General features: G+C 37.0%; 2 protein-coding genes and 2 long non-coding RNA genes across 4 annotated transcripts; all 4 read right to left on the reverse strand.

Moving 5' to 3' along the window:
• Positions 1-107: 107 nt before the first annotated feature.
• Positions 108-812, reverse strand: LOC309498189. The gene is made up of 3 exons (XR_014205875.1): positions 775-812; positions 379-532; positions 108-310 (listed from the first exon to the last, which is right to left on the reverse strand). It is a non-coding gene; the product is annotated as an uncharacterized lncRNA (long non-coding RNA).
• Positions 813-957: 145 nt separating this feature from the next.
• On the reverse strand, positions 958-1,965 carry LOC309498247. Its single transcript, XR_014205894.1, has 4 exons — positions 1,787-1,965; positions 1,365-1,416; positions 1,110-1,174; positions 958-1,017 (listed from the first exon to the last, which is right to left on the reverse strand). It is a non-coding gene; the product is annotated as an uncharacterized lncRNA (long non-coding RNA).
• Positions 1,966-3,255: 1,290 nt separating this feature from the next.
• Positions 3,256-17,043, reverse strand: fkbp15a (FKBP prolyl isomerase family member 15a). Its single transcript, XM_082170588.1, has 25 exons — positions 16,787-17,043; positions 16,345-16,526; positions 14,050-14,156; positions 13,881-13,956; positions 13,718-13,787; positions 13,501-13,575; positions 13,293-13,391; positions 12,972-13,121; positions 12,226-12,294; positions 11,362-11,499; positions 11,164-11,261; positions 10,578-10,626; positions 10,363-10,482; positions 10,175-10,265; positions 9,989-10,068; positions 9,359-9,443; positions 9,154-9,260; positions 8,968-9,066; positions 8,788-8,882; positions 8,631-8,685; positions 8,265-8,436; positions 7,475-7,611; positions 6,912-6,977; positions 6,736-6,843; positions 3,256-6,640 (listed from the first exon to the last, which is right to left on the reverse strand). The coding sequence occupies exons 2-25, from the start codon at positions 16,422-16,424 to the stop codon at positions 6,521-6,523; spliced, it is 2,346 nt and encodes a 781-aa protein (XP_082026714.1). The 5' UTR covers positions 16,425-16,526; positions 16,787-17,043; the 3' UTR covers positions 3,256-6,520.
• A 142-nt stretch (positions 17,044-17,185) lies between these two features.
• crata (carnitine O-acetyltransferase a) lies at positions 17,186-24,665 on the reverse strand. The gene is made up of 14 exons (XM_082170594.1): positions 24,507-24,665; positions 23,547-23,825; positions 23,311-23,429; positions 22,624-22,677; positions 22,340-22,505; positions 22,049-22,223; positions 21,502-21,680; positions 19,959-20,059; positions 19,752-19,871; positions 19,505-19,627; positions 19,242-19,377; positions 18,682-18,744; positions 18,445-18,582; positions 17,186-17,925 (listed from the first exon to the last, which is right to left on the reverse strand). Exons 1-14 carry the CDS (start codon positions 24,531-24,533, stop codon positions 17,710-17,712), a joined length of 1,896 nt encoding a protein of 631 aa, XP_082026720.1. The 5' UTR covers positions 24,534-24,665; the 3' UTR covers positions 17,186-17,709.
• Between the last annotated feature and the right edge of the window lie 24 nt (positions 24,666-24,689).

The following is a 24,689-nucleotide window of genomic DNA, read 5'->3' on the forward strand; positions in this document are numbered from 1 at the left end:
AATGTAGAGTCATTGGTTGTTTAGCTTATACAAGTATTATAATGAAATATCAACCATTACATTCATAAAACTGCAGAATATAAATACATTTTTAAGCATTCAAAAAGGAAATGTCCAAAACAGGACAAAACACAGTTCTTTTCACAATACATGACACATAACCCCACCTTAAAAATAATTTCACTTATTTCCAAAAATGTGTTGGATTCATGTACACTGGTGGCCAAAAGAAGTATTTAAGTGGCGTAATGTTTTTGAAAGAAGTCTCTTTGATGCTCAAGAAACATTTATTATTATTATCAATGTCTGACTGTCTACTCCATCTTTTCTACAGCATAGGAGTAAAAGTCATCAAAATAATCTTAAAAAAGCCAACACAATGTTTTTGTCCACCTTTGTGAATAAATGAACTTCTCCAAAGATTGGTTCCTGTTCAGAACTTGATTGACAACATCAGAGTGTTCCCTGGTCTGCATGCGTGCCCACAAACACAAATGTACTCAGTCCTTCAGAGGAGATCCCGGTTCCAAAACTATATGTGAGAGAGAGAGAGAGAGAGAGAGAGAGAGAGAGAGAGAGAGAGAGAGAGAGAGAGAGAGAGAGAGAGAGAGAGAGAGAATATTAGTGTCACATTATTTTTAACCTCCTTTTTTGTTAATTTTTATTATTATTTTCACAAAAACTTAAGAATATATATTTGTAAACAGCTTTTGTCAATAAATAGCATACAAAAGAACTAAATTAAATTATGCCAGATTAAATTTTAATACTTACAAATCCTAAATTCTGTCCAAAAATGCTGAGATGCATAGACTGTTGAACGACTGAAATAGATGATTTTAGCCCATTTCTACTTGTCTGCAGTGAAGGAGTACCTGTTTGAGACAAATACACAGTAAGATACATGCAAGAAATCACTGTGTGATGATCGTTCTCCTTCCTACAGTAGTTAACCCACCTGTGCGCTGATATTAGGACCTTCCTAGTCAGGTGGAACTGCAATGGTAGAGTCGCTGGCTAATAAAATATAAAAATAATGCAAAAATATAAACTTAAGTTGTTTAGAATGCTAGATTTGGTCTTAGTGAGAGTTTTACTGCAGTGCTTACCTGGATACATTTAATCTGGTGAGACTGAACAAAGACAATGGTCCATCTTCTGATTGGTTCATTTGCTGTGTAATAAAGTTAGACATAATGCAAAGGTCACTTATTTGATATAAAGTTAGCCAATTTTATAGAGATTTTATAAGATATTGTTAGCTACCTAGTCTGCACTAGTGGCTCAAAAGCAATTTTCACATAGTGTACGCTAATCATTTCAGCAAACTTATCTCAAAATATATCACAAATGGGCTGGCCTACCTCTGGAATCTTGCTAAGTCACTGGCGCGAATTGGCGCTTTGTTGCAGTTGCCTTTAAACACAAAAATGGAAGTAAATATTAAATTCCATAAAAAAAAAAAAACTATAATATGGTATAGTTTGCAAACTAATGCTAAAACTATAAAGGTTCTCATCAGTAGGCCAACATTAAGATATAAACAGAATTTCACATTAGTTTATTCACATTTATTGTTAATGTAAACGCGTTGCTCGTTGGCATATTTTAACTCGACAATTCAATAATCTAACAAAGTGTGTAAAATGAAACGTTAGCTCAGTTTACCATGGTAAAGTTCGTTACCGCCATGTTGACGACGAGTAACGTTAGGCTAACGTTAACGTTATAACATACGTTAAACTGGGCACAATCCTGTCAACATACACAGAATGTTTTTTTTTACCTTGCTTGCTGATCTCTCTCTCGGTGAAGTGAATTCCGTCTCTTCCCCGGGCCAGACACGAACGTCGCGATCCAACAAAAGACAGACCCCATTACCTACACTGGATGTCTGTCTGACGCGACACGACAAATCCCAGACAGTGTAGTGATGCGCCGCGGCCGTTATATTTCAGACGTAGTCCGATACGAGTCCAAGCGCTCGCACTAGTTCTTACAAGGGATAAACAGGTTTGCATTTAAAGGTCCGGTCGCTTCAATGTGTCCAATATAGACAGCCTCTGGCTATTATAGCGTTGTAGACACGTGGTGTAAGGCAAAAAATTAGGAAATAAAAAGCACGGTGGAATGGTGCCAGCCAGAGAGGCAGTTACATCAAATACAGTAGTATACAGCAAATTTAAAAAATACAGTAAGTCTCTGTATGTGGTGTTAGACGTCACAGAAAATTCCCATGATGCAATTGGAATCACAGTTATTTACTGTAAAGAGAAATAGCAGTATAATACTGGGGGATTTAAAGTAAATAACTGTAGAAATTACAGAAAAGTCTAACAGTGCAGGAGGGTGGAATGACATGAGGATGAAGTTGAAAACCCTCCCTCCAGGTGTCTTCCCCTTGCTGGACTATAAACAAAGCAGTGTGAGTGTGATACAGTATGTTTGTACACCGTGAGTAGCATGGCAACTGGGTCAGATGATATTCTTCTACAGTTATGAAGCAGTCAGAGGTTAAGCTAAATGACAAAATTGAGAACTTGACAACTAAAAGAATGTTTTAAGATCAAGTAAGTAGAAGCAGTAATACTTGATTAGTTGCTAAATATGTTCACAGTGCAGAAAGCTATTCTCAGGTAATCTAGTGACATCAGAAAAGCTGAAGGTGTTTAAAAAGGTGTCTGATTAAACTAAAGGCTCAAGTTGGTGTTTTGAAAGTAAAGGGAATGTTGGCAAAGAAAGGCAAAGTTTATTGGTTAAAGGATTGAAGCTGGGACGTTAAATGTTTGATTTATGATGGTCAAAGCAAATAGAGGATGATGATTGGATGTTCTGAAAGAATGTTTCTCTTTATGGGAAACAGTTTGAACATATTTTGTGTGATAACTATAATGAGTGTTTTAATGACACAATTTTAACAGGGTTTAGATGCTATACAGACACTATGTCACTGATGAGTTACAATGATAAATGCAAAAGATGTAGCATGAGCAGAGAGTTCTAGCCTCAAAGTTAGTGTAACATTACTTGCATTGAGTCAAATATTAAACTCTAAAAAGTTGTTTAGACTCAACAGAAAATTAATGAAACCATTTGCATAAATCTTTTTGAGTTATGACAACTTCAAATTTCAACATGGAATCAGTCTTATCTGAGTTAAAACTAACAGCTAGCATAGCACATGGAACATGTACCTTTTTAACATGCATATTTAATGAACAAGTAAGATATTACTTGTCACTGGCATTAGGACAGTCGTAAAGCAACATACAACCCCTAAACCTAATCATTACAGAAAAGTTTCAGCATTTTTATATTTTTAATAAAACATTGTTTTTAAGCAGTTTTAATTACAAGGATTCAGGAAATGTGTTCATAAACCATGTTTATGTTGTAATACCCATGTCATTATACTACACATTTTTATCCTAATAAATCAAATAAACAAGCACGCACACGCACGCGCACACGCACGCACACACACACGTTATCAGCTGAGATCAATTATAATGTAAAAAGTATTCATTATCCATATTGGAAACTGCAAACAATTCTATAGAATCTATATCTATAGAAATCTATAGATGAAGAATAAAGTTCCAATAAAAAGTTTAATAACAGTACAAATAATACTCAGACAGGCAGGGCAACTCACACTAAATGTAACATAGACCGAACACCGAAGGACTGTGAGGGAAGAAGAACTTAAGAAGTGACTCAAACAGAAACAAAGGATTGGCAGGAAAATTAAACAAAGGAACACATGATGTGAATGAAAACATTCCGTGACAGTTGGGTTATTTTTAACCCAATATTATTAAGTGAGTATTAAAAGTTAAATATTATGGCTTTCAATTATACTTTGTTGAATGGCTAAAATTAAGAAACAATTCCATTCAATAGAGTCATCATGTAGCAGTATTGGTAATGCTGGCCTTCATTCATTGTACTTTGTAAAAAGATTCTAAAATATAAAAAATATTTGAAATATTATGTTGAAATTAGTACAATTTAAAATTATTGAAAGTTTTAATGTTAGGTGCAATTAATCATTATTAATTACAGATGTTAGTTTTTTGACAGCTCTATTATAAATACAACCCAAATACTAAATTAGAGGATGTTCTTTTAAGAAAATTGTTCCAAAATGCACAAGTAAATATTACACTTGTGTGCATTTAGTTAACTTTTACAACCAGAGCCTAAAAATAACACTCACCAAGTGCCAAATTCAAGTGAAAATAGGCATCTGTGAGTATATAAAACAGTGTCAATCACCAGTTGGCCGATCAGTTTTTTATGAATTCTAACAAAGCAGTGTTGTGAGAATATGATTATGAACGTGAACAACGTTTGGGACAGTTGACGGGCAAGTACTGCTATGGCTTAAGTGAACATAAACAGTAGAGAAAGACAATGAATGAGTATGTGCATCAGTCTTACAGTGACAGAAGCCAAATATTTCTGCTGCTGTCTGTGTTTTTAATGTTTATCAAACAACAAAAGATAAAGAGAAGAAAAGTACTCACTGCTCTTAAATGTCTGAATAACTTTTGTAACTTTAATAAGGATTAATCTAGTTTAATTTATACAGTAAAGACTATCCAGTGTTATTTTATATTTGATTACTTAAAGATGCAGTGTGTGATTTTTAGTGATTTTGTGATCTAGTGGTGAGGTTGCGAATAGCAACCAACAGAAGTTACGGTGGCCGATAGGAAAAGATATTGTCATCTGAGACAGCAGAGAGCAGACAGTTAAGCAATGAGGTTTCTTTACAAAGATAAAGTAAGAAATTATGTTTACTTAAAGGGATGGTTCGGAGTAAAATCAACCTAGAGTCGTTTGCACCATGACCTTGAGCCAAACACCCCACCAGAATACTTTTTTCCCTTGGTCAAACATTATTAAAGTTACAGCTTATTTAGAGATATCAGCCATTGGGCTTAGTGCAGGCGCTAATGGATCCTAGGCTATATCTCGTAGATTACCTGACTAATAATGCCCAGAATGGTACCAAACTTCTACAGTAGTACAAATAGGTTCTGTAATCATTGGAAAGTTTGTAAGTACATCAGAAGTTTATTTAAATAACACTTGCCTGATGGCTAATGCTACCGCTAACCCGTACGTCGAGGTCACTTCAGTGATTAGGGAAAAGCACGTAAAAGTCCTGGCAGAAAGCCAGTATATCCAACATTTTTTATTTATTTTTTTCCGAAGTGTTGAAAATAGTGTTAACTAATAATTGTTGCAAACTGGTACTACCAACAAAATATTAGTGCATTCCTGGAAATGGGCGTCGTTACACTACATCCTTATGCATCGCTGTCTGCCAGGACTTTTACGGGCCTTTCCCTAGTCACTGAAGTGACCTCGACGTGCGGGTTAGTGGTAGCATTAGCCATCAGGCAAGTGTCATTTAAATAAACTCCTGATGTACTTACACACTTTCCAATGCCTCGTTTTAGGAGTACAGAACCTATTTGTACTACTGTAGAAGTTTGGTACCATTCCGGGCATTATTAGTGGAGTAATTTACGAGATACAGCCAGGGATCCATTAGCGCCTGCACTAAGCCATACGGTTGATATCTCTAAATAAGCTCTAACTTTAATAATGTTCGACCAAGGGAAAAAAGGCTTCTGGGGGGGTGTTTGGCTCGAGGTCATGGTGCAAAGGACCCTAGGTTGATTTTACCCCAAACAATCCCTTTAATTATTCAGTAAAACAAAATGTTATTGCGAATATTATTGTTACTTGTTCATCATTGAGTCAGTGTTTTATTCGCTGACTTTAGCTAGTTTCTTCGCACGTAGAACAACATAGTGACGAAACGCGTTTGTCCGTTTAGGGCTATTGTAGAAACATGACGTCGCAAAATGGCGACTTAACATGTAGGGGGACCCGCGGTGTACGTAGATAGAGACGGCTAATTCCAAGGTAATAAAAACATAACGGTTCATTATGTAATGTCTTTATACACCACTGAAAACATAGTTATGTATATGATATTGCATATCTGTCAACATATCCTCCTAAATATTACACAGTGCATCTTTAATTCAATGTCTCTACCTGAAAACTACTGTTATTTGTCTTTAATAATGTTTTAAATGTATATTAGTTAGGCAAGTAGCTTTAGCTGTGGTATCGAATATTGGAATATAGAACTGTGAATTTTCACTAGTATCTACAATTTTGGTGTCATTGGCCGGTGTGGCAAAAAGTTACTTTTAGGCCCATGCTTATAACCTTATCAATCATATCACTGTTGTGCTGTTGACAGACACTGTTGCTATGGACCAGAACTAATTAGGATTCTTCCAGTTTAATGTCTGAAGAATCATTTATTGGACATTATTTAGCCTCTTAAACTGTGATTGGTCAGTATAAATTCTCCTTTCAGGGTCAGCAATGCTTGTGGTTCAACGGTGCTTTATCCACATGTACAGTATCTGCAGGTTTCCTGATCTACAAAAGTACCATCCTTTTTAATGTTGGCCTTTTTTCCTTCATTTCATGGTTTTCCTTCTGAATGTTTTCTATCTGAAAACATTTCTTCAGTAGATCTTAGTAGATACTCTTCTTTCACTTTATCTACGCCTGATTCAATCTCCCAACGTTTCATGGTGATACTCTGCAAAGGAAAAATAGATGTCAACAAGATGGAAACCATTATTCTATTGGTGTCTTTTGTAGTCCATAGGCTTCTCCTAATAGGTTGGACAGTACCTTGATAGTGTTTTGGAGAATCTCGCACACTGTGTGTCCACTGTAAGACTCTTGCAGATCAAACTCTGTCCTGAGGGACTGAAACACTCCATTCATCACTCGCTTCACCTGCACATGATACACCAGCTCAGTTTTAGGTTTAGACTATAGCAAAACAACAGCTCTTTACCCCTCACCTGAACCATCAACTGGGTCTCAAACTGCTTTTTCTTATTTTGTGATGTCTTCTTTAAATCCACACACTAAAATATATAAAATGAAGGTAAATGAGAGATTAAAGGGATGCTTTACCCCAAAATAAAACATTCGCTAATTATTTACTCGTCTTCATGTTGTCCCAGATGCATTTGACTCTTTCTTTAGATGAACACAAAGATTTTTAGTCCATATAATGCAAGTGTACAGGAAGTCATATACATCTGGGATGGTGAGATAATGGTGAGTAAGATTAAGAAAATGTTCAAGTTTGGAAGGAGTATCCCTTTAAGAACTAAACATATGTTTGGCAAACTATTCCTTTAGGAAAAGTTATTCAATACACCATATTATTTGATACATTTTTATGCCCTGTCTTTTCAGCGTGGACATTTGGTCATCTTTGCTCATCAGTGTGACGTTTTTACACAAGCCTGTTCTTGCAGTACAGTAAATGTTCCTTCCAGCATCATCTTCTGCCCTGTCAGTGCAGCAACACGCATCGTTTTCCAGCTAAGCTCAAACTACTACAAACTATACACACCTGATGCAGATTCTCCTTTTCAGCCCTCAGATCTTGCATCTCCTCATCCATGTTTTGTATAATTGTTTCCATCTCTTTGCACTTCTGCTTCTCTGCTCTCCACCGCTGCTCAGACAGTTCTTCTTGCTTCACAAGCTCTAAAAGCACACATTATCTAGACACTCCTACAAACTGCACCAAACACTTCAGATCAGATCAGTGCTCCTCAACCAGGGAACTGTTAGGGGCTTCAATATGACTCAAATTATTTAAAATAAGACAAAACACGCATTAAAATAAATTAAATGTATTTATTTATTTATTTATTTTAATTCACTCCCACCAAAAACCTTTTTTGTTTTGTTTTGAAGAATCAGTGTCTTGAAAAACCTGGACAAATGAGGTTGCCTAATTTTAAAATGTGTGATTTCTATGTCTGGATAAGTGATGTAAATGAATAAAATCTTAGAACTAAAGCATTTTTATAATGAATATACATTTTTCTGTTTTATCAGGTAGAAATTGTGAGTAAAAAATTTTTTTTTTAAATCCTTATCTGTATTCCTTATCCAGTAAATTTCAAAGAACTGGAAAAGTCATGGGGCCTTTGAATATTGTTGCAGACAACAGAGGGCCTTGGAGTCAAAAAAAGGTTAAGAACCACAGAGGAGAAAACTCCTCTATGTAGAAAATGTGTGCTAGTTTACAAGTTTTGTCCTACAATACAACTTTTTTTTTTTTACCAGTTTTATGGTTAAAAGTACCCCAAATTTGAATCCGAGGAAAAACTTGAATGAAACTTCGGGATCACCTTTCACTTGTTCCTCCAGAAGGCTGATCTGAGCACAGTGCTTGTGCTTGTCCTCCAGGGCTGCACTGAGATCAGCCTGGATTTCTGTCACCCTCTGCTGGAGATTCACCATCTCCTGCTGCAGCTGATATGCTTGTGTGGTGGAGGAACTCAATCCCCAAAATAAATGAACCTGAAGAGAAAGAAAAGAAACAATTCAAGGCCTTTGCCTCACAACAAAAGTTCACCAGCACACACCTGCAAGAAGACCAAAATGAAACACATCAACCAATTAAACATAAATCAAATAAGTTTTAACATAAATCACATTATAATATAGTGAGCCAATAAACTAACATAGCATAATTTAGCAAATCTGCGCTGCACCTTTTCCTGTTCAGCCTGAAGGCAGCAAGTCTGAGTGTGTTGCTGCTCCATAGACCTGCACACACAGAGAAAACCAGTTGTGTGTCAATGGGGGGATTTTTGCCTTTATTCTGTTTGGAAAGCAGGAAATTGGAGTGTGAAGAGAGGGGTGGGACACCTCTTATTCTGTCCACTCAGCTCCCCAATTTTGGGGTTCTGTTCCTCCACCTGAGAACTCTTCTCCAGAACCTCATTCTTCAGACACATGCTCTCCTTACACAATGAAACACAGATGTCATTTAAATCTATTTACATCTAAAAACAATTAAAATGATGGAAAGTATCCTTCAATCCAAACCTGAAAGATTCTCTGAATGTTGTGTAGGATCATGTTTGTTTCTAAGGAGACAGAGGAGAGTCCGAAAGAGAAGTGATCATCTTTTTGCAACTCGTCCACCTAAAAAACAATTAAACAATTTTTGTTTGTGACTTTAATAACCATAAGGATCAATACCAAAAAATTATCTGTTTTGCACAAAAATACCTTGCAAGTGAGTTGGTCCATCCTGTGCGCCACCTTTTCTATAGCCAGCAGGATTTCTGTGTTGTGCTGACGAGCCTCAGACATCAAGAATGATGTAATATCAGGAGCTATTGTTTAATACAAAACTCTTGCATTTAGTGAAAAACAGGTCATTTTCTTTATGGAAGTACTGTATGAGAGAGAGCGTTCATGGCTCAGGTCTTACTTTTGTATGGAATGTGGGATGGGTAGATTGTGGGAAATGAATTTAGCTGTGATGGAACATATGGATTTTGTCCAAAGGAATATGGCTGTTGATCCCAAAAACGTAATAAATAAATTCTTACAAACATGTACACTAAATTTCTAAATTTGGGGTCAGTAGATTTTTTGAAAGTAGTCTCTTACGCTCACCAAGGCTGCATTTATTTGATCAAACAGAATATGATAAAAACAGTAATATTGTAAAATATGATTACAATTTAAAATAAAGGCTGTTTTCCATTGTAATATATTTTAAAATCTAATTTATTCCTGAGATGGCAAAGCTGAATTTTCTGCATCATTACTCCATTCTTTAGTGTCACGATTCTTCATCTGGTGCTTAAGAAACATATTTATTATCAGTGTTTACAGAATAAAAGTATTAATTTCTTTAAAAAAACAAAAAAACATCTTACTGACCCCAAACTTCTGAACGGTGGTATATAACATAACATCTGTTTTTGAAAGAAGTCTCTAATGCTCATCAAGCCTGCATTTATTCAATTAAAAACAAAACAAAAAAAACTGTCCTAATATATATATATACACACACACACACTCTTTTTCTTTTCTTTTTTACATGGGATCTCACCTGAAAGCCTTGAGTAGTGTTCAAGTCTGCGTGAGGTGGCACTGCGTCCTGTTTCTGAACATCATCAGGCTGACACAACACTAAAACAAAGATCAGTCATGACAGTAAAGAACCAGTCAGCTCTAATATAAGGAAGAGTAAACTGATACTGATTAGGTGATTATTTGTGATTGTTTTCACACATACAAGATGGAGGACTGCAGGGCATTTGTGCAGGTTTTGGGGAGGGTGTATGTGAAGGAGAGAGATCACAGATACGTCCAGACTCACTGGCATCCTGCACAAAATCATATCTGCGAGTTATAGTTCTACTTCATAATACATTCAGGAAACAAAAAAATGTAAATAAAAAATAAATCTCCAATTCTCCTGACCTCGGTTTCTGAGTCACTGGGGTCAGGCTGAGATGGAATGGCTCCAGTGAGAAATGGAAGCATGGGTTGACCCATCTTGGCTATACGTGAGATCAGCTTGGCCTTAGATGCACCTGATGCCTACAAGAAAGAAAAATAAATTTAAAAAAGCTTCAGCATTTTGGCCACTTTAGGCTTATGGCATCTGTCTAGTTGCTAAAGGAAAAACTACTCACTGTCAGGTATTCAACAACAGATTCCACCTTCCCCTTAGGAGCTTGTTCTCTAAAAACAAATGATCAATAAATTGTATAAATTCATAGGAATCAGCTCATGGATGTGTGTCCAGAGACACTTAATTAAAACACCCTTATCACATTATCTTCATCCTTGCTTTGACCTCTCATTATGTACAAAAAAAAAGTATTAATGAGTATTTTGCCTTTTTTTTTTTATGATCCAAAATATCTAAACATCCTAAAAACAAGATAAATGAACTTTAAACTAAAAAACTGCAAAAGATTAAGAATTTGTTTAAGTTGAATCTTCTTTACTTTTTTTCTTCTCAGTATAAACCTAAGGAAAAAATACCTGAGAAAATAAACACAATTCAAGATATTCTATAAAGAAAATGTCAATTTTCCTCTTAAGCCAATTTATCATGTTTACTAACGCTTCATTTTTTAAAACAATTACATAATTGAGAATTATTTTACATTTTATTTTTCACAAATGGGATTCACTTAAAATATCAACAATTAGTGCATAGTTTCTGCTGTCTGTACACACTTTGACTCCTCTGTATCGGTTGTGACCATTTGCCTGGTGTTTTCTTCACTCAGACTGTCTGGACAGGATCCTGAAGATATACTGAAGGTGTCAACTGAACCCCCACTGTGTCGCACTTTGGAGATTTTAACCTACATGCAGATAAATAGACAGATTTTAAAAAAGTATTGAGAGAGACTAGAGAAGTTTGCTCTAGCATCTTAAATTACATTCACACCATCAGTGCCTTACTCTATGAATCTCTACATCATAGACCAGAGTGCTGTTTTCTGGCACATGGTTAGGGACACCCTTTGAAACCATACAAGGAGGGGCGATAAGGAGCCGTCGACCTCCTTTCTGCATACCAACCATCCCATCCTCCCATCCCTGAGAGAAAAGGCAAGGTAAGAGCTCTATGGCACAACAGCAGACAGAACCACCAGTTTGCGTCTATTATACATTATACATACAGATAATGACATATTTAAACGTTGTAACTCTACACCCTTGCTTCATTTAGTATACGTGAAAACATGAATATAGCCCCGCCTCCACTCAATCACGGTTAACTGAAGTAAATGCTACACGATGACAAGTGGAAATGTTGTTATTCAGCCATATATGTTTGAACCAGAAACTGATTCAAAAGAAGAAGTGGAAGAGTGAACTATACAGGGTCGTCTACAAGCTGACGTATCAATGGTAGCCTAATGCATTTTATGTATTGCTCTCTACAACGTCGGACACATAACATTAAATGATATGATTAGCCTTTATCTTGACTACGTTATCAAATAGGAAATGTGTTTCTAATGGTACACAAACCATGTTTAGACCGCTTCCTTCTAAAAATCAGCATCCTTAGAAACGCTTTGAACATCATAGAAAGATAGTGGAGAAATGCCCTGCCCAACACGTTGATGGGATTGGATACATGTTTGTGACGGTAGGAAACGGGTGGTTTCAAACCTTGTTTTTCAGACTGTCTTTGGTACAAAGCAGTTTTAAGGAGAAAATACTCAGCATTGGTGTTGACTGGTTTGCACATGGTTTGTCTTAAAGCATATTAAAAACACGACACAGTCACAGCATTAAAAACGTCACCCTTCTCACCCTCAGAGCTTTGCCTGCTCCAAGCTTTACTCGCTGCAGCTTTTCTTTTCCCAGATTAGAATCAAATATCTGGGGGGAAAAAGACAGACAGAGACACTGAACTTTCACATGTATAGATCTCCAGCTGCACAGCAAACATGCCATTTAAATTACCAGTGAGTTGATTAGTTCAATGGGGGCATGACTTTTATTGAGCCGTGACTAATCAACAAGAATGTGCACAGTGAGCTGCTCTGTGCTAAATGTGCTCAACTATGAGTAAAGAATTTCAGCTACAAATTCAAGACCATATGTGCAAATTAAGGAAAAGCAGTGATTCCACTTAATTTATTAAGAAATTAAATTCTCAAAATTATGAAAAACTATGGCCCGGTTTCACAGACAGGGCTTAGATTAAGCCAGGATTAGACCTTAGTTCAATTAGGACATTTAATTAGCTTTTATAAACGTGCCTTAGAAAAGTACATTACTGGTGTGCATCTTGAGACAAAACAATGACACTGACGTATTTTAAGATATGTCAGTGCAAGTTGCTTTCAGTTAAAACAGCTCAAACATGCATTCTAATCTGGGACTAGCTTTAGCCTTGTCTGTGAAACCGGGGGTATAAATAAATATGTATTTAATCTTTATAATTTTGAAACACTGACATTAGGATCACAACAGACGTTTGTCTGTACAAAATACCATAAAGCATGTAAAGTGTGATTTGAATATGACAATTAAAAGGTTGCAAATGGTTTCACCTGTCCTAGGGAATGGTTCTGTAAAAGCCATCCAGAATAGGCCACCTCAACTGTGTCCCCAACATCAACAGCTTGACCTTCACCTTGGACAAGGTCCTGACTGACCAGAGAGTCTGATGAAGCCTCACTGTTCCACCTGGCCACACACACCTGAGAGAAACAGGCTCACGCGTCATTTAATTAAATAATGTTGTCCATCTGTAAATTTAAAAAATGGTTAAAAAAAATGGATTTTAACAATTTGCAGAATGCTGGGGCTTTAAATTTTCTTCGAATGCATCAATCTTAAATGTTCAGCGAATAATTCAGTTCAAGCATTACCTCTTTACAGAACTCAGGCCTGGACTTTTCTGAGTCAAACATTAAAGACCAGCTCTGTTGTTGGTCATCATAGAAAGTGACATAGTTACAGGGCTGAACCTGTGGACAGGTATATGTAGCATAGACCTGATGAATGCAGCATATAAAAGAACAAAACACAAGACAACACAATAGAACAGAATTCAGAATAAAAACAATAAACACTTACTGTGAGGACAAATCCACGATAGATTCTAGCCGTAGTGATCTGTTTTTGCTTACTGCCGTACAACAGAATCTTGTACTATAATTGCAGATAGAAAAAAAAAAACCAAATGAAACACACACACACGCTTATCTTACCTCTTTGGTGACATGGTTCCCTAAAACAGCAGCTCCTATCTTCCCTTGCCACACACACACACACACACACACACACATCTTACCTCTTTGGTGACATGGTTCCCTAAAACAGCAGCTCCTATCTTCCCTTGCTTCACATACTGTCCATTCACACTGGTGGAAAATTAAAGCTCATTTAAGCAATGTGTGAACTTACGCTAATTCAAAGTCTCGTAAGCATCCTTTAATTGCCATACTTATACTAACAAGCAGAATGCGTGAACAGCTGTAGCAAACAGCACAGCTGGAGCACATGGAGGATGAGCGGGCTTCTGAGAAGGACCTTAAATTACATGACAAATTAAGGTTCAAAATAATCAAGGAACACATGGAATTGTGCCAAAAAGGCTACATGACTCTCTGCTGTTCCACATACCTAATATGGCGCAGGTCTTTTTTGGCTGTTTAGGGGCAGTGAATTGAAAGGACTCATTTCCCTGACTTTCTGCTCGGTCCAGACCAAAGAGAGAGGCCAGCTTTGCCCTAGAGGAATGGTAACAAGCATTATATCTTCACTTATAGATATAGCACTAAATCAACATGGAAATTACTTTCAATTTAAAGGGTTAGTTCACCCAAAAATGAAAATTCTATCAGTAATTACTCACCCTCATGTTGTTCCAACCCCCAAAGACTTTCGTTCATCTTCGGAACACAAATTAAGATATTTTTGATGAAATCAGAGAGCTGTCTCAGTCCTTCATAGGCTGCTAGGTAATTTCATCTTCTCAGTTCTTGCGCATGCGTCGTGGCGCTCTCACGTCAGAGGCCCACACAGAAGAAAATGAATAGTTGAATAAAGTCGTTATTTTAGTTTTTTTTGCGGACAAAAAGTATTCTCGTCGCTTGATAAACTTAAGGTTGAGCCACTGTAGTCACTTGGACTATTTTATTGATGTCTTTACTAACTTTTCTGGGCTGGCAGATATCAATTACCTATAGCAGCCTATGAAGGAGTGAGCCAGCTCTCAGATTTCATCAAAAATATCTTAATTTGTGTTCCGAAGATGAACGACAGTCTTACGGGGTTGGAATAACATGAGGGTAAGTAATTACTGACAGAATTAAAATTTTTGGGTGAACTAACCCTTTAATGCATACAGATTTATTCTCATACTATTTGGTATGTATAGATGCTTGTTTTCATCTTAGAGTAAAAAGAAAAGTAATTGTGATTTTATGCCAACAAATGTGAATTTATATCTCACGTTACTTTATTTCTTTATTTTAAGTTTTCACAAATTAAGGTGTAATTTATTTATTTTTTTACTTTAATGCAGAATCAGATTTTCATATCCGATAGGTAGCCATTTTACATCCAGATTTGTATGTTCTTGTTAAGTAGAATGTTTAAAATGTATCAACACAATCTGAGTTCACTATCCTGTTGAAAACAATCTATGCAGACATTCAATCAACAATAACAGCAGAATAATTATTCATGTCGTGTGGAAATTACATAACTCAGGCTTTGACAGAACATTGGATCCACAGATGCCATTGCTGGAAAATGCTGTTAATGTTGCGAGTGAGAAATTCACTGCATGGTAAGATTTTAAAATGCTGTTTCTCTCATTGAAAGAATTGTCAACAAGCTGCTACATTAATGACATGCACACAAGAAATACTGGACCAGCACTGATCAGACACCTTTAGACTTTTCAAACCAGAACTAGTTACAGTACAGCAAGGTCCAGTCTAGCATCTATAATTAAATCCATATGAAAGAAGACGACCTGTTTGCACTGACCCTTGGACCTCCCTCCACAGATAGTCAGTGTCCCATACAGCTGACATGGCCGCCAGCTTTCTATCACAGAGGAACAGGCTAAGAAGCCTCAAAAAAGATATATTAAAAAATCTTCCACCCGTTCCTCTTTTTTCTTCTTCCTATCTTGCCGTTTAAGCTACAGTGGGTCACCAGTCCAGATTTTGAGCAGTCCAAACTAAAATGCACTGTAATCACTAACATGTGAATTAAATTACTGAAGGAGGAGTCTCACCTCATCAACACTGCAAATGCCTTAAAAAGTGGTTTCAACAAGCAGAAAATGAAAAGGGCAAAATATTATATGTTAAATGAAATCAGAACATTTAACATGACTAATCCAACTACCATAAACTGGTTAACATAAATGTAACTTTTTCTCATTTTAAAATGTCTACCTCATTTCTTTTCTCAATTCCCTTTTATGTAAATAAAATAATAATTGACACAAAGTCAAGTTTACCCAAAATGTAAGGTTAAAAAAATGTATGCACTTTTTTTTATATATATAGGACCTCATCCTTACATAATGTCTGAAGTGAGGAGTCTTATTTAATTGCATTACCTTTGCGTTTATCATAAACATTTGACAAGATTGAAAATGTCATCTTTAAAAAACTTTCAAGGACACAGCATTCATCACTAATTTGCCAATTAATTAAACACTAGACGGTATAGCCTACCCAAGCCACAACTGGAGATCAATGAGACCAAGAAAATCAAAGTAAGTAAAAAATGTACTAAATAAATAAATACCACAAGACATAAACTCCATAACTCGTTGCAAATGTATTATTTAAGAAAAAAATGACAATTTAGGCTATTTAACACGTCTTGTCCCAAAGATTAGGCTAACCTACAATGAGTGGGACAAAAACATTCATGTTCTGTCATAACACTTACCCTCCTTTAGGGCACAAAAATTCCCCATCGTGATAATCAGGAATAATATCTTTAATTTTTTCCATACTCAAATTTCTCATGATCGCACAGCGCTGGAGCCTGAAAGTAGGATGAAACGCACGAATATATTGCACTTCTGAGTGACGTGGTGAGCACAGGTAAGAGCAAAACACATCAGCTCACTGAACACACACACACACACACACACACACACACACACACACACACACACACACACACACACACACACACACACACACACACACACACACACACACACACACACACACACACACACACACACACACACACACACACACACACACACACACACACACACACACACACACACACACACACACACACACACACACACACACACACACACACACACACACACACACACACACACACACACACACACACACACACACACACACACACACACACACACACACACACACACACACACACACACACACACACACGTGATGTGACGAGAAGAGATCACCGGGGATCAATCGAGGACCCCTATGAGTCAATGATGGAACTGCAGCTTTGACAGATTGTTACAAAAAATATAAAAATTTAAACTATTATTTATGTTATTCTCTATGCATATAACAATATGACAAGCTGTGAAATTTATGTTTCTCCAATAAGCGTTCCTCTTCTGTGTGCATGTGAGAAAACCATTACATATATATTTTAAAGATGTCCAGCATTACATTAGATAGGCCCAAAGAATAAATCAGGAAATGAACAAACATTTTCATACACAAGATTAAATTTTGATAAAAAAAAAAATCACCTCAGCCAATTCTAAAAAGGATAAATCATGTTATTAAAGACATATTATTTATTAAAAACATGTTAATGCAATTGTGCAAATTTACAACGTTGTACAAAGAACTAAGAGACCAATGCTCTGTAAATGTCACTATTCACATCATAGCATTTAATCTTTTTTTTTTTCCATATTTGATTACATTTAATATATAATTTACAATTTAAAAATCACAAGAACAGTTTTAACCACAGGTTTACTATAATGCACATATCGGGTACATTTTCTGTACTGAGAAAACTCAATACAAAGAAAACACAAATCAGCAAAACTTGATTGAAAACCCTTATTGATTTTTTTGTCTGTTTAAACAAACAGAAGCACATAAACATAAAAAAATAAGGATTATTAATTAGTGTCAAGGCGTGTCAAAACCCAATGGAGTCCAGGCAACTCTGTCTGAACTGGTCAAATATAAAATAAAAATTCTCTTAAAATTCCTGTCCTCGAGTACTGTGGTAAACTCAAATGTCTTGGCCGAACTGGTCAAAGATCAAGTCTAATTGACATCATCGCCCTTAAAGCTTGGCTTTGGGCGTCTGCTCCAGGAGGGTCTTCATGTCTACCAGAGCGTCCTCCAGACCTTGGGCCAGACGTGCTGCGTTAGTGTCCTGGCAGCTGTTGAAAGCAGAGACTGAGAAGTTAATGTGAGTATCCATGGGGTTGTAGCACACGCCATAACCGTCAGGTACCACTGGACCGAAGCACATCACACAGTTTGTTTTAGCTGGCACCTGGGAGAGTAGAGTGGAAAAATAAAAAGTACAATTTAATCTTATGAAAGATTATCCCCCAGTTTCACAGATTAGGTTTAAGCCAAGTCCCAGACTAAAATGCATGTTTTAACTGAAAGCAACTTGCACTGGCGTATCTTAAAATATGTCAAGGCCATTGTTTTGTCTCAAGATGCACAACAGTAATGTTTTTCTAAGGCACATTTAAAAAAAAGCTACTTAAATGTCCTAATTGAAGGAATGCCTAATCCTGGTTTAATCTAAGCCCTGTTTAAAACCAGGGGTATGAGTTTTAGATGATCTGATGATTTTAGTTTCACAACAATATAATTTTAGCAGATTTAAAGAGCTATCTATTTCAGTGATCAGTTGATCATCACCAAAAATGTGTACAGTTAATAATGTGGTACTGCTGATCTGCACAGCATGCTGAACACAATGCAAAGAGTTTGTTTTGCAAATAAGCATTTATTTACATGCACTTCAGTTTCATTTGTTACCTGCTCTGTTTGGCATTACCTGGCTGGTGGAGAGGTTGAAGTGCAGTGCCACAGCATATGAGGTATCCATGAATATCTCTGGCAGGGCAGCCAGGTCCTCAATAGCCTGCAATTTCAGTCCGAGCAAATGTCTGTCGATGGCTTGACCTCGGATGGCCTGCAAATCCACGCACAGGATGAAGAATGTGGAATATATTTAGTGCAGATCAATAATGATTGAAACATATATTTACATCCCCAGCATGTGTTTACTCACCATGTCTGTGTAAGCTCTGTGAGCTTTAATAGCTTTGTCTAGCAGAGCCACTTTCTCTGTGTTCTGTCCATCAAAATGAGATTGTTACATTTTATTTCATGCCAGATCAAATTTACAAATGCACTTAAAAAAAAAATATATATATATTTTTTTTATATTGATCATAAAACAGACAAACTAAATACATAGCAAAATATTTTATATAATATTTACACTGATATAAATTACTGTTCAAAAGTTTGGGGTCGGTAAGATTTTTTTAACGCTTTTAAATGTCTCATCACGGCTGCATTTATTTGATCTAAAATAATTTGATAAAAAATAATACACTAAAACAGTAATACTTTGAAATGTTATTACAATTTAAAATAATTATTTTTTATTTTAATATTGTTTAAATGAAATGAAATATAATCCTGTGATGAATACATTTTTAGCAGAATTATTCATAAAAAAAAAAAATAATAATAATAAAAAAAACTTACTGACCCACAAATTCTTTTAATGCTAGTGTATGAGAATGTGGATTCAACTCAAATGTGTACTAGAGGTGACCGCACATTTTTGGCCGGGTCATCCATGGCCTTGACGAATCTGGCGGAGTCAACTGAGGTTGAGCGTATAGTGTCGGTTCGGCCCAGTCTGAACATGCGGAGAGAAGCGCTCTCATAGGTGGGACAACAGCGCTTGTAAATCCTGAAACAGTGAGTCCGCGAATCAAGCAAATAAACTAAACTGATCATTAATTTCATAATAGTAATAATGTAGCAGTTAAGATATAAATATGGGAAATAATATTAATGGCAGTGCTGGTGAGGCTTACCTGTAGTAAGCCAACTGGAGAGCCATCTGAATAAAGGCATCAGGGCTCATCTTCTGCGTCTTTGGGAAATCTTTGCCAAAATGGGAGAACACGTTGATTTTCATGTCCAAGTCATGAACCATGCTGTAGAGGAGGAGAAGAGAAACTTTTAAGCGTTCAATATTTAGCATACTACTATGTTGTTTGTTAAAAAAACAAACTAAATGTTGGTGATGCAAAGAGTGAGTGTAATATCTCAGCTTCTCACATGTTCATGTTTTGTTTGGCCTCCTCAATGTCTTTTTTGATCTCTGTTGTGATGTTGAAACGAAGCTTCTGAGGCATACGCAGAGGGACCATTGGGGTACGGACCATCTCCGACTTCTTCCTGTACAAATATAACAAAAAAGTGGTAAATATTAGTTGTGTTAGCCATGGTTACAGTTTTTCCACATTTAACCACTGTTAGTCTTACGTATATTCCACCACATGGTCGATCAGTGACACGATAGGAGGACCCTCAGCGGGGGCATGTTCATAGATCAGTCCACATGTCCCATCCTCTCCAATGATAAACTAGAAACACAACAACAGTATTCAGTATCTGGATCTTGTACTTGATACATTTCTAACATTTGATTTGCCAAAATTACATGCTCATTTAGAGATTTATAATTTTGTCTAGGTGATCTACAAGAATAGGTTTACATGATTTAATGTTCAACTAATTCATTATTTTTCTTATAATTTACACTGGTGCAGCACCTCTGTCTAAACGCTCTGTTTTAGTTTCGGCTTTGAAAAGCCCAATCTGCTCTGATTGGTCAGTCAGCTTCAGTCTGTTGTGACTGGCTCACAGCTTTGAGCGTGTCTGAAAAACATTGCCTTTATGACTACCTTTGTTTGAGAACAAGCCAGAGTAGGCAGTAGGCGGGCATTATGCAGATGTGTAACATGGTGACGTAGCTATGTCACAGGCATAATGGCGGGACTATAAAAGAGGCGTTTCAGACATGAGTTTCTGTTGGAGTGATTAACTCCCTTTGGCGTGGACTTTGTGTCTTGTAACTTTGCAGATTGTTTAAAATTAAAATTCTGTCAGTAATTACTCACCCTCAAGTTGTTCCAACCCCGTAAGACTTTCGTTCATCTTCGGAACACAAATTAAGATATTTTTGATGAAATCTGAGAGCTGGCTCACTCCTCCATAGGCTGCTAGGTAATCGATATCTGCCAGCCCAGAAAAGTTAGTAAAGACAACGTTAAAATTGTCCAAGTGACTACAGTGGCTCAACCTTAAGTTTATCAAGCGACGAGAATACTTTTTGTGCGCAAAACCCCCCAAAAATAACAACTTTATTCAACTAATCATTTTCTTCTGTGTGGGCCTCTGACGTGAGTTCATGAGAGCGCCACGACGCATGCGCGAGAACTAAGAAGATGAAGTAAATGGGTCTCGATGTAGTGTTTAAAATGGTTCTAAAAGTGCATTTCCTGGATGTCCGAATCGTGAGAAACCAACGAGAAAACGTAAAAGTGCCTTACCAATGCCGCAAAACGAATGGCTTACCTTTCACACTTTCCCATCAAATGATCGTGAGCGTCATCTTCTCAGTTCTCGTGCATGTGTCGTGGCGCTCTCATAAACTCACTCAGAGGCCCACACAGAAGAAAATTAATAGTTGAATAAAGTCGTTTTTTTTGCAGACAAAAAGTATTCTCATTGCTTGATAAACTTAAGGTTGAGCCACTGTAGTCACTTGGACTATTTTAACGATGTCTTTACTAACTTTTCTGGGCTGGCAGATATCGATTACCTAGCAGCCTATGAAGGAGTGAGCCAGCTCTCAGATTTCATCAAAAATATCTTAATTTGTGTTCCGAAGATGAACGAAAGTCTTACAGGGTTGGAACAACATGAGGGTGAGTAATTACTGACAGAATTTTCATTTTTTGGGTGAGCTAACCTCTAACCTAAGTTCTCAGTTAGGGCCCACACACTTCCTCATGGGTCTAACCTGCAATGTTTTGTCGAACCAGCGATTTCCACTGTTCCACCTGCTGCCCCCTCCGTGCAGCATCTGAACTCCAGCTCGGGTGCGGTACATGTCATCAGACGCTCGCGGCAGGGCAGCATCCAGACAGACTGTGAAGATACTCTTCTGAATGGCTCTCACTGACTCTTTATTAGTTTTATCTGAAAGTGACATTAACAAATTAAGGATCAGCATGGAAAAAATATGAAAAAACAGCTCTATAGAGTAAAGTTATACTCTTTAATAAACTCCTTTTTAAGCTAGTTAACTCCTTTTAATAAACTGAAGGTCCGAGGAATTGCATTTATTTGAAAGAAATTTGAAATCTTCTATTACATTATAAATATCTTTACTATAATTTTTATGTATCAATTTAATGCATCCTTGCTGAATAAAAGTATTAATTAAAATCATAATGATCCCGAAATTTTAAATTGTAGTGTACAGTATTTTAAATAGTTGATCAAAGTTTTATTTACCAGCACACTAATATGCCCAACTAAAACTAAAACGTGTTAGCAGTGCCCACCCTTAATGAGGTTGTTGTAGGCTTTGCCCCAGCTGTTGCGGTGGTTGGAGGTGAGGATGCCAATAGGCTCTTTGTTGGACTGTAAGGAGGAGTTCCAGATCTTCTCCAGCTGAATGTAGATCTGGTCTATGGTCAGTGGTGTGCCGTCACTGTTGTATACATCCAGCACAAAGAACTACGAGTTTAAAGAATAGCCAGTAAGAAATCGTTATAGGCTGTAAATTATGTTAATTCACCTACTACTGGAAGTTACATTTGGACCCTGCCTGGAAGTTTGTAACAGGGACTGACCTGAAAGTTGTGCACTACAGTGATATGTGTGGGGGGTCTCTTGTCCAAGGTGTAGTTGACCACGTTGTCCCTCTTTGTTCCAGGGATCCGGCAGGACGAGAGCACCTGATAGTACTGGTTCATACAGAGTGGCTTTCCACCCAGATACTCCACTGGCAATGTTTCACTAATCAAAGAGCAAAGACATGATGTCTGACTCTGAACTTTATAAACTCATGAATTTAATCAATAGTAATAGTCATGGTTATCTAAAGCATATACAGGGGAAGGAGTGTATGACTTACTTGTCAATCATGCTCTTGAAATCTAAAACCCCAGCGATCAATTTAGCAGCATATCTGTGAAGAACAAAAAATACTTTTTTAAAAGTCATTTTAAACAAGTTTTACATCAACATACTGCCAATCAATTATTCTACTACTAATACTGTAGCATATGCTGTGCCATGTGCCTTTGAATTATATGACTTTTGATATGAACAGAACACACTTTGCTGCTGATCTGTGACCAGTTTTAGCTGTCATATGTGAAAGCTTTTATTATAGTTGATGTGAGGAGACTGGCTTCAGGCCAGCACTTTACTGAGAGCAACAGTTCTGAATTTGCAAAGCTCAGCTTGGCAAGAGAGAGTCAGTCTGTACAAAGGTCACCACAGAGGTAACTGGAAACAACTGCCTCTTTTTGTCAGAGTATAACTTTAATCAGTTTCAGAAATATCTATAGTATAAATATATATTTAAATGTTAAAATATAAAAGTGTTTTATACTTTATACTGTTTTATAAGTAAAATATATTAATAAATAAAATCACTGTATGACATTAATCTTTATTATTATTATTTAAAAAAAAATATGTGTAGGCAGATAGCAGCACACATTTAGTTTTAAAGGACAAAGTTTTGAACAACTAAAGGTCACGTGTTAAAATTAGCCGACACTTCCTATGATATCTGAATCCACACTGGTCTGACCTCATTTGGCCTTGACGGTCACTGAATACCATACGGGGAAGGACGACCCCAGGACTCGAATGGACAACAACAGGCATCCGATAGTCTAGATAGGCTGTTTGTAACCACCAGTCAGAGAGCTAGAAGTGGAAATGATAGAGAGACAATAAGAGATAATAAGAAGGAAGCCCTTGAAAAGAGCAAGCCTGCCCCATCACACAGGGCTCCTGAAAAAGCATCACCTAACAAGTTTTTACCCAGTTATCCATCTTCTTTGCTCGTTGTTCCAGGCCTTTCTGAAGTCTCTCTCCTACACTGCCCGGCTTCTGGAACTCCTCCAGAAGCTGCCGGGTGTGATTCAGCTCCTCCGGGTCCACGATGGGATCCAGGGCAGCCAGATAGCGATCGCATGTTTGTTTCAGGGGTGGCACTGGAAGCTTAGGCAGACCCTCCTGATGGGCCAAGTAGCGACCGGTGATCCGTGTCACTGACACTGGTTTTACCAGGCCGCAGGGTTTCACCATGCCGGCCTTGACCTAAAAATATTCCAGATGATACAACAGCGACTGCATTATATCATACAACATAAGGATACATAGAAAATGCAGATCTTTTTAGTTCTTGATGACTGACATGTTTATAGCTAAATACATTTTTTTTATCTATTTCGCCTTATGATTATATATAATATATTATAATTATATGATACTTTGGCATTAGTCTCAGCCAATATTTTTTTAAAGATATTATCATAATAGTACCTAAAATTGTCCTATTAAATAACACAAATGCACATTAACAAGCTAATCTAGTCCTACATTTATAAATAACTGGTTTACTGTAATAATCAAATATACACATGAGTCAACATTGCACATGACTGCCAGCAATGTAACATGCAATAAGACTGTTGCGCATGTCTTTCACAAACTAAATAGCTTTATTAGAGACCATGTACACATTCACACGATGTGTTAGGTACCTGCATTAGCCTAAGTATTAAAGAATCTGTCAGTGAACATTGTTTTCTTATCACTGCCATGAACGATGATGTACTTCCTACTGCCTTAGCACTGCCGCTATCTAACCATAAACAACCTGCATGTCAGTAAAACACTCCTCATTACACGCCGCTCAGACTGTCAGCTACACTTGTTTATGTCACATAAAAGAGCAGACTATGTTTAAAAACGGGGACATATTAATTGCTTACTCACCATCGTTCTGGCAAGAATGCCTAACATAACTGAAGTTCACTAAAACGCCCCCAAATCAAGGCCTGATAGGAGGGACAGAAGCGGTCAGAGTCCACTGAACGAGAGCGCAGTCAGAAAACCCCTGAGCGCCATCATCACTGCTGCGCTGTTCCACTCCACCGCTAGACGGCGCGCGAGGGACGA

This window comes from Leuciscus leuciscus (assembly GCF_965113295.1).
Source record: "Leuciscus leuciscus genome assembly, chromosome: 5".
Classification (NCBI taxonomy): domain Eukaryota; kingdom Metazoa; phylum Chordata; class Actinopteri; order Cypriniformes; family Leuciscidae; genus Leuciscus; species Leuciscus leuciscus.

Coding starts and splice junctions, on each gene's coding strand:
- crata (XM_082170594.1), bottom strand. CDS start 24,533: ATGTTAGGCATTCTTGCCAGAACGATG. Junction 21,681..22,048: donor CTACAACAACCTCATTAAGG/GTGGGCACTGCT, acceptor TGTCACTTTCAG/ATAAAACTAATAAAGAGTCA. Junction 20,060..21,501: donor GGTTCGACAAAACATTGCAG/GTTAGACCCATG, acceptor TTGTGTTTCTAG/TTTATCATTGGAGAGGATGG.
- fkbp15a (XM_082170588.1), bottom strand. CDS start 16,424: ATGAGAAATTTGAGTATGGAAAAAATTAAAGATATTATTCCTGATTAT. Junction 11,500..12,225: donor GAGCAGGCAAAGCTCTGAGG/GTGAGAAGGGTG, acceptor CTTTTCTCTCAG/GGATGGGAGGATGGGATGGT. Junction 8,437..8,630: donor TTCAGGCTGAACAGGAAAAG/GTGCAGCGCAGA, acceptor CTTTCTCTTCAG/GTTCATTTATTTTGGGGATT.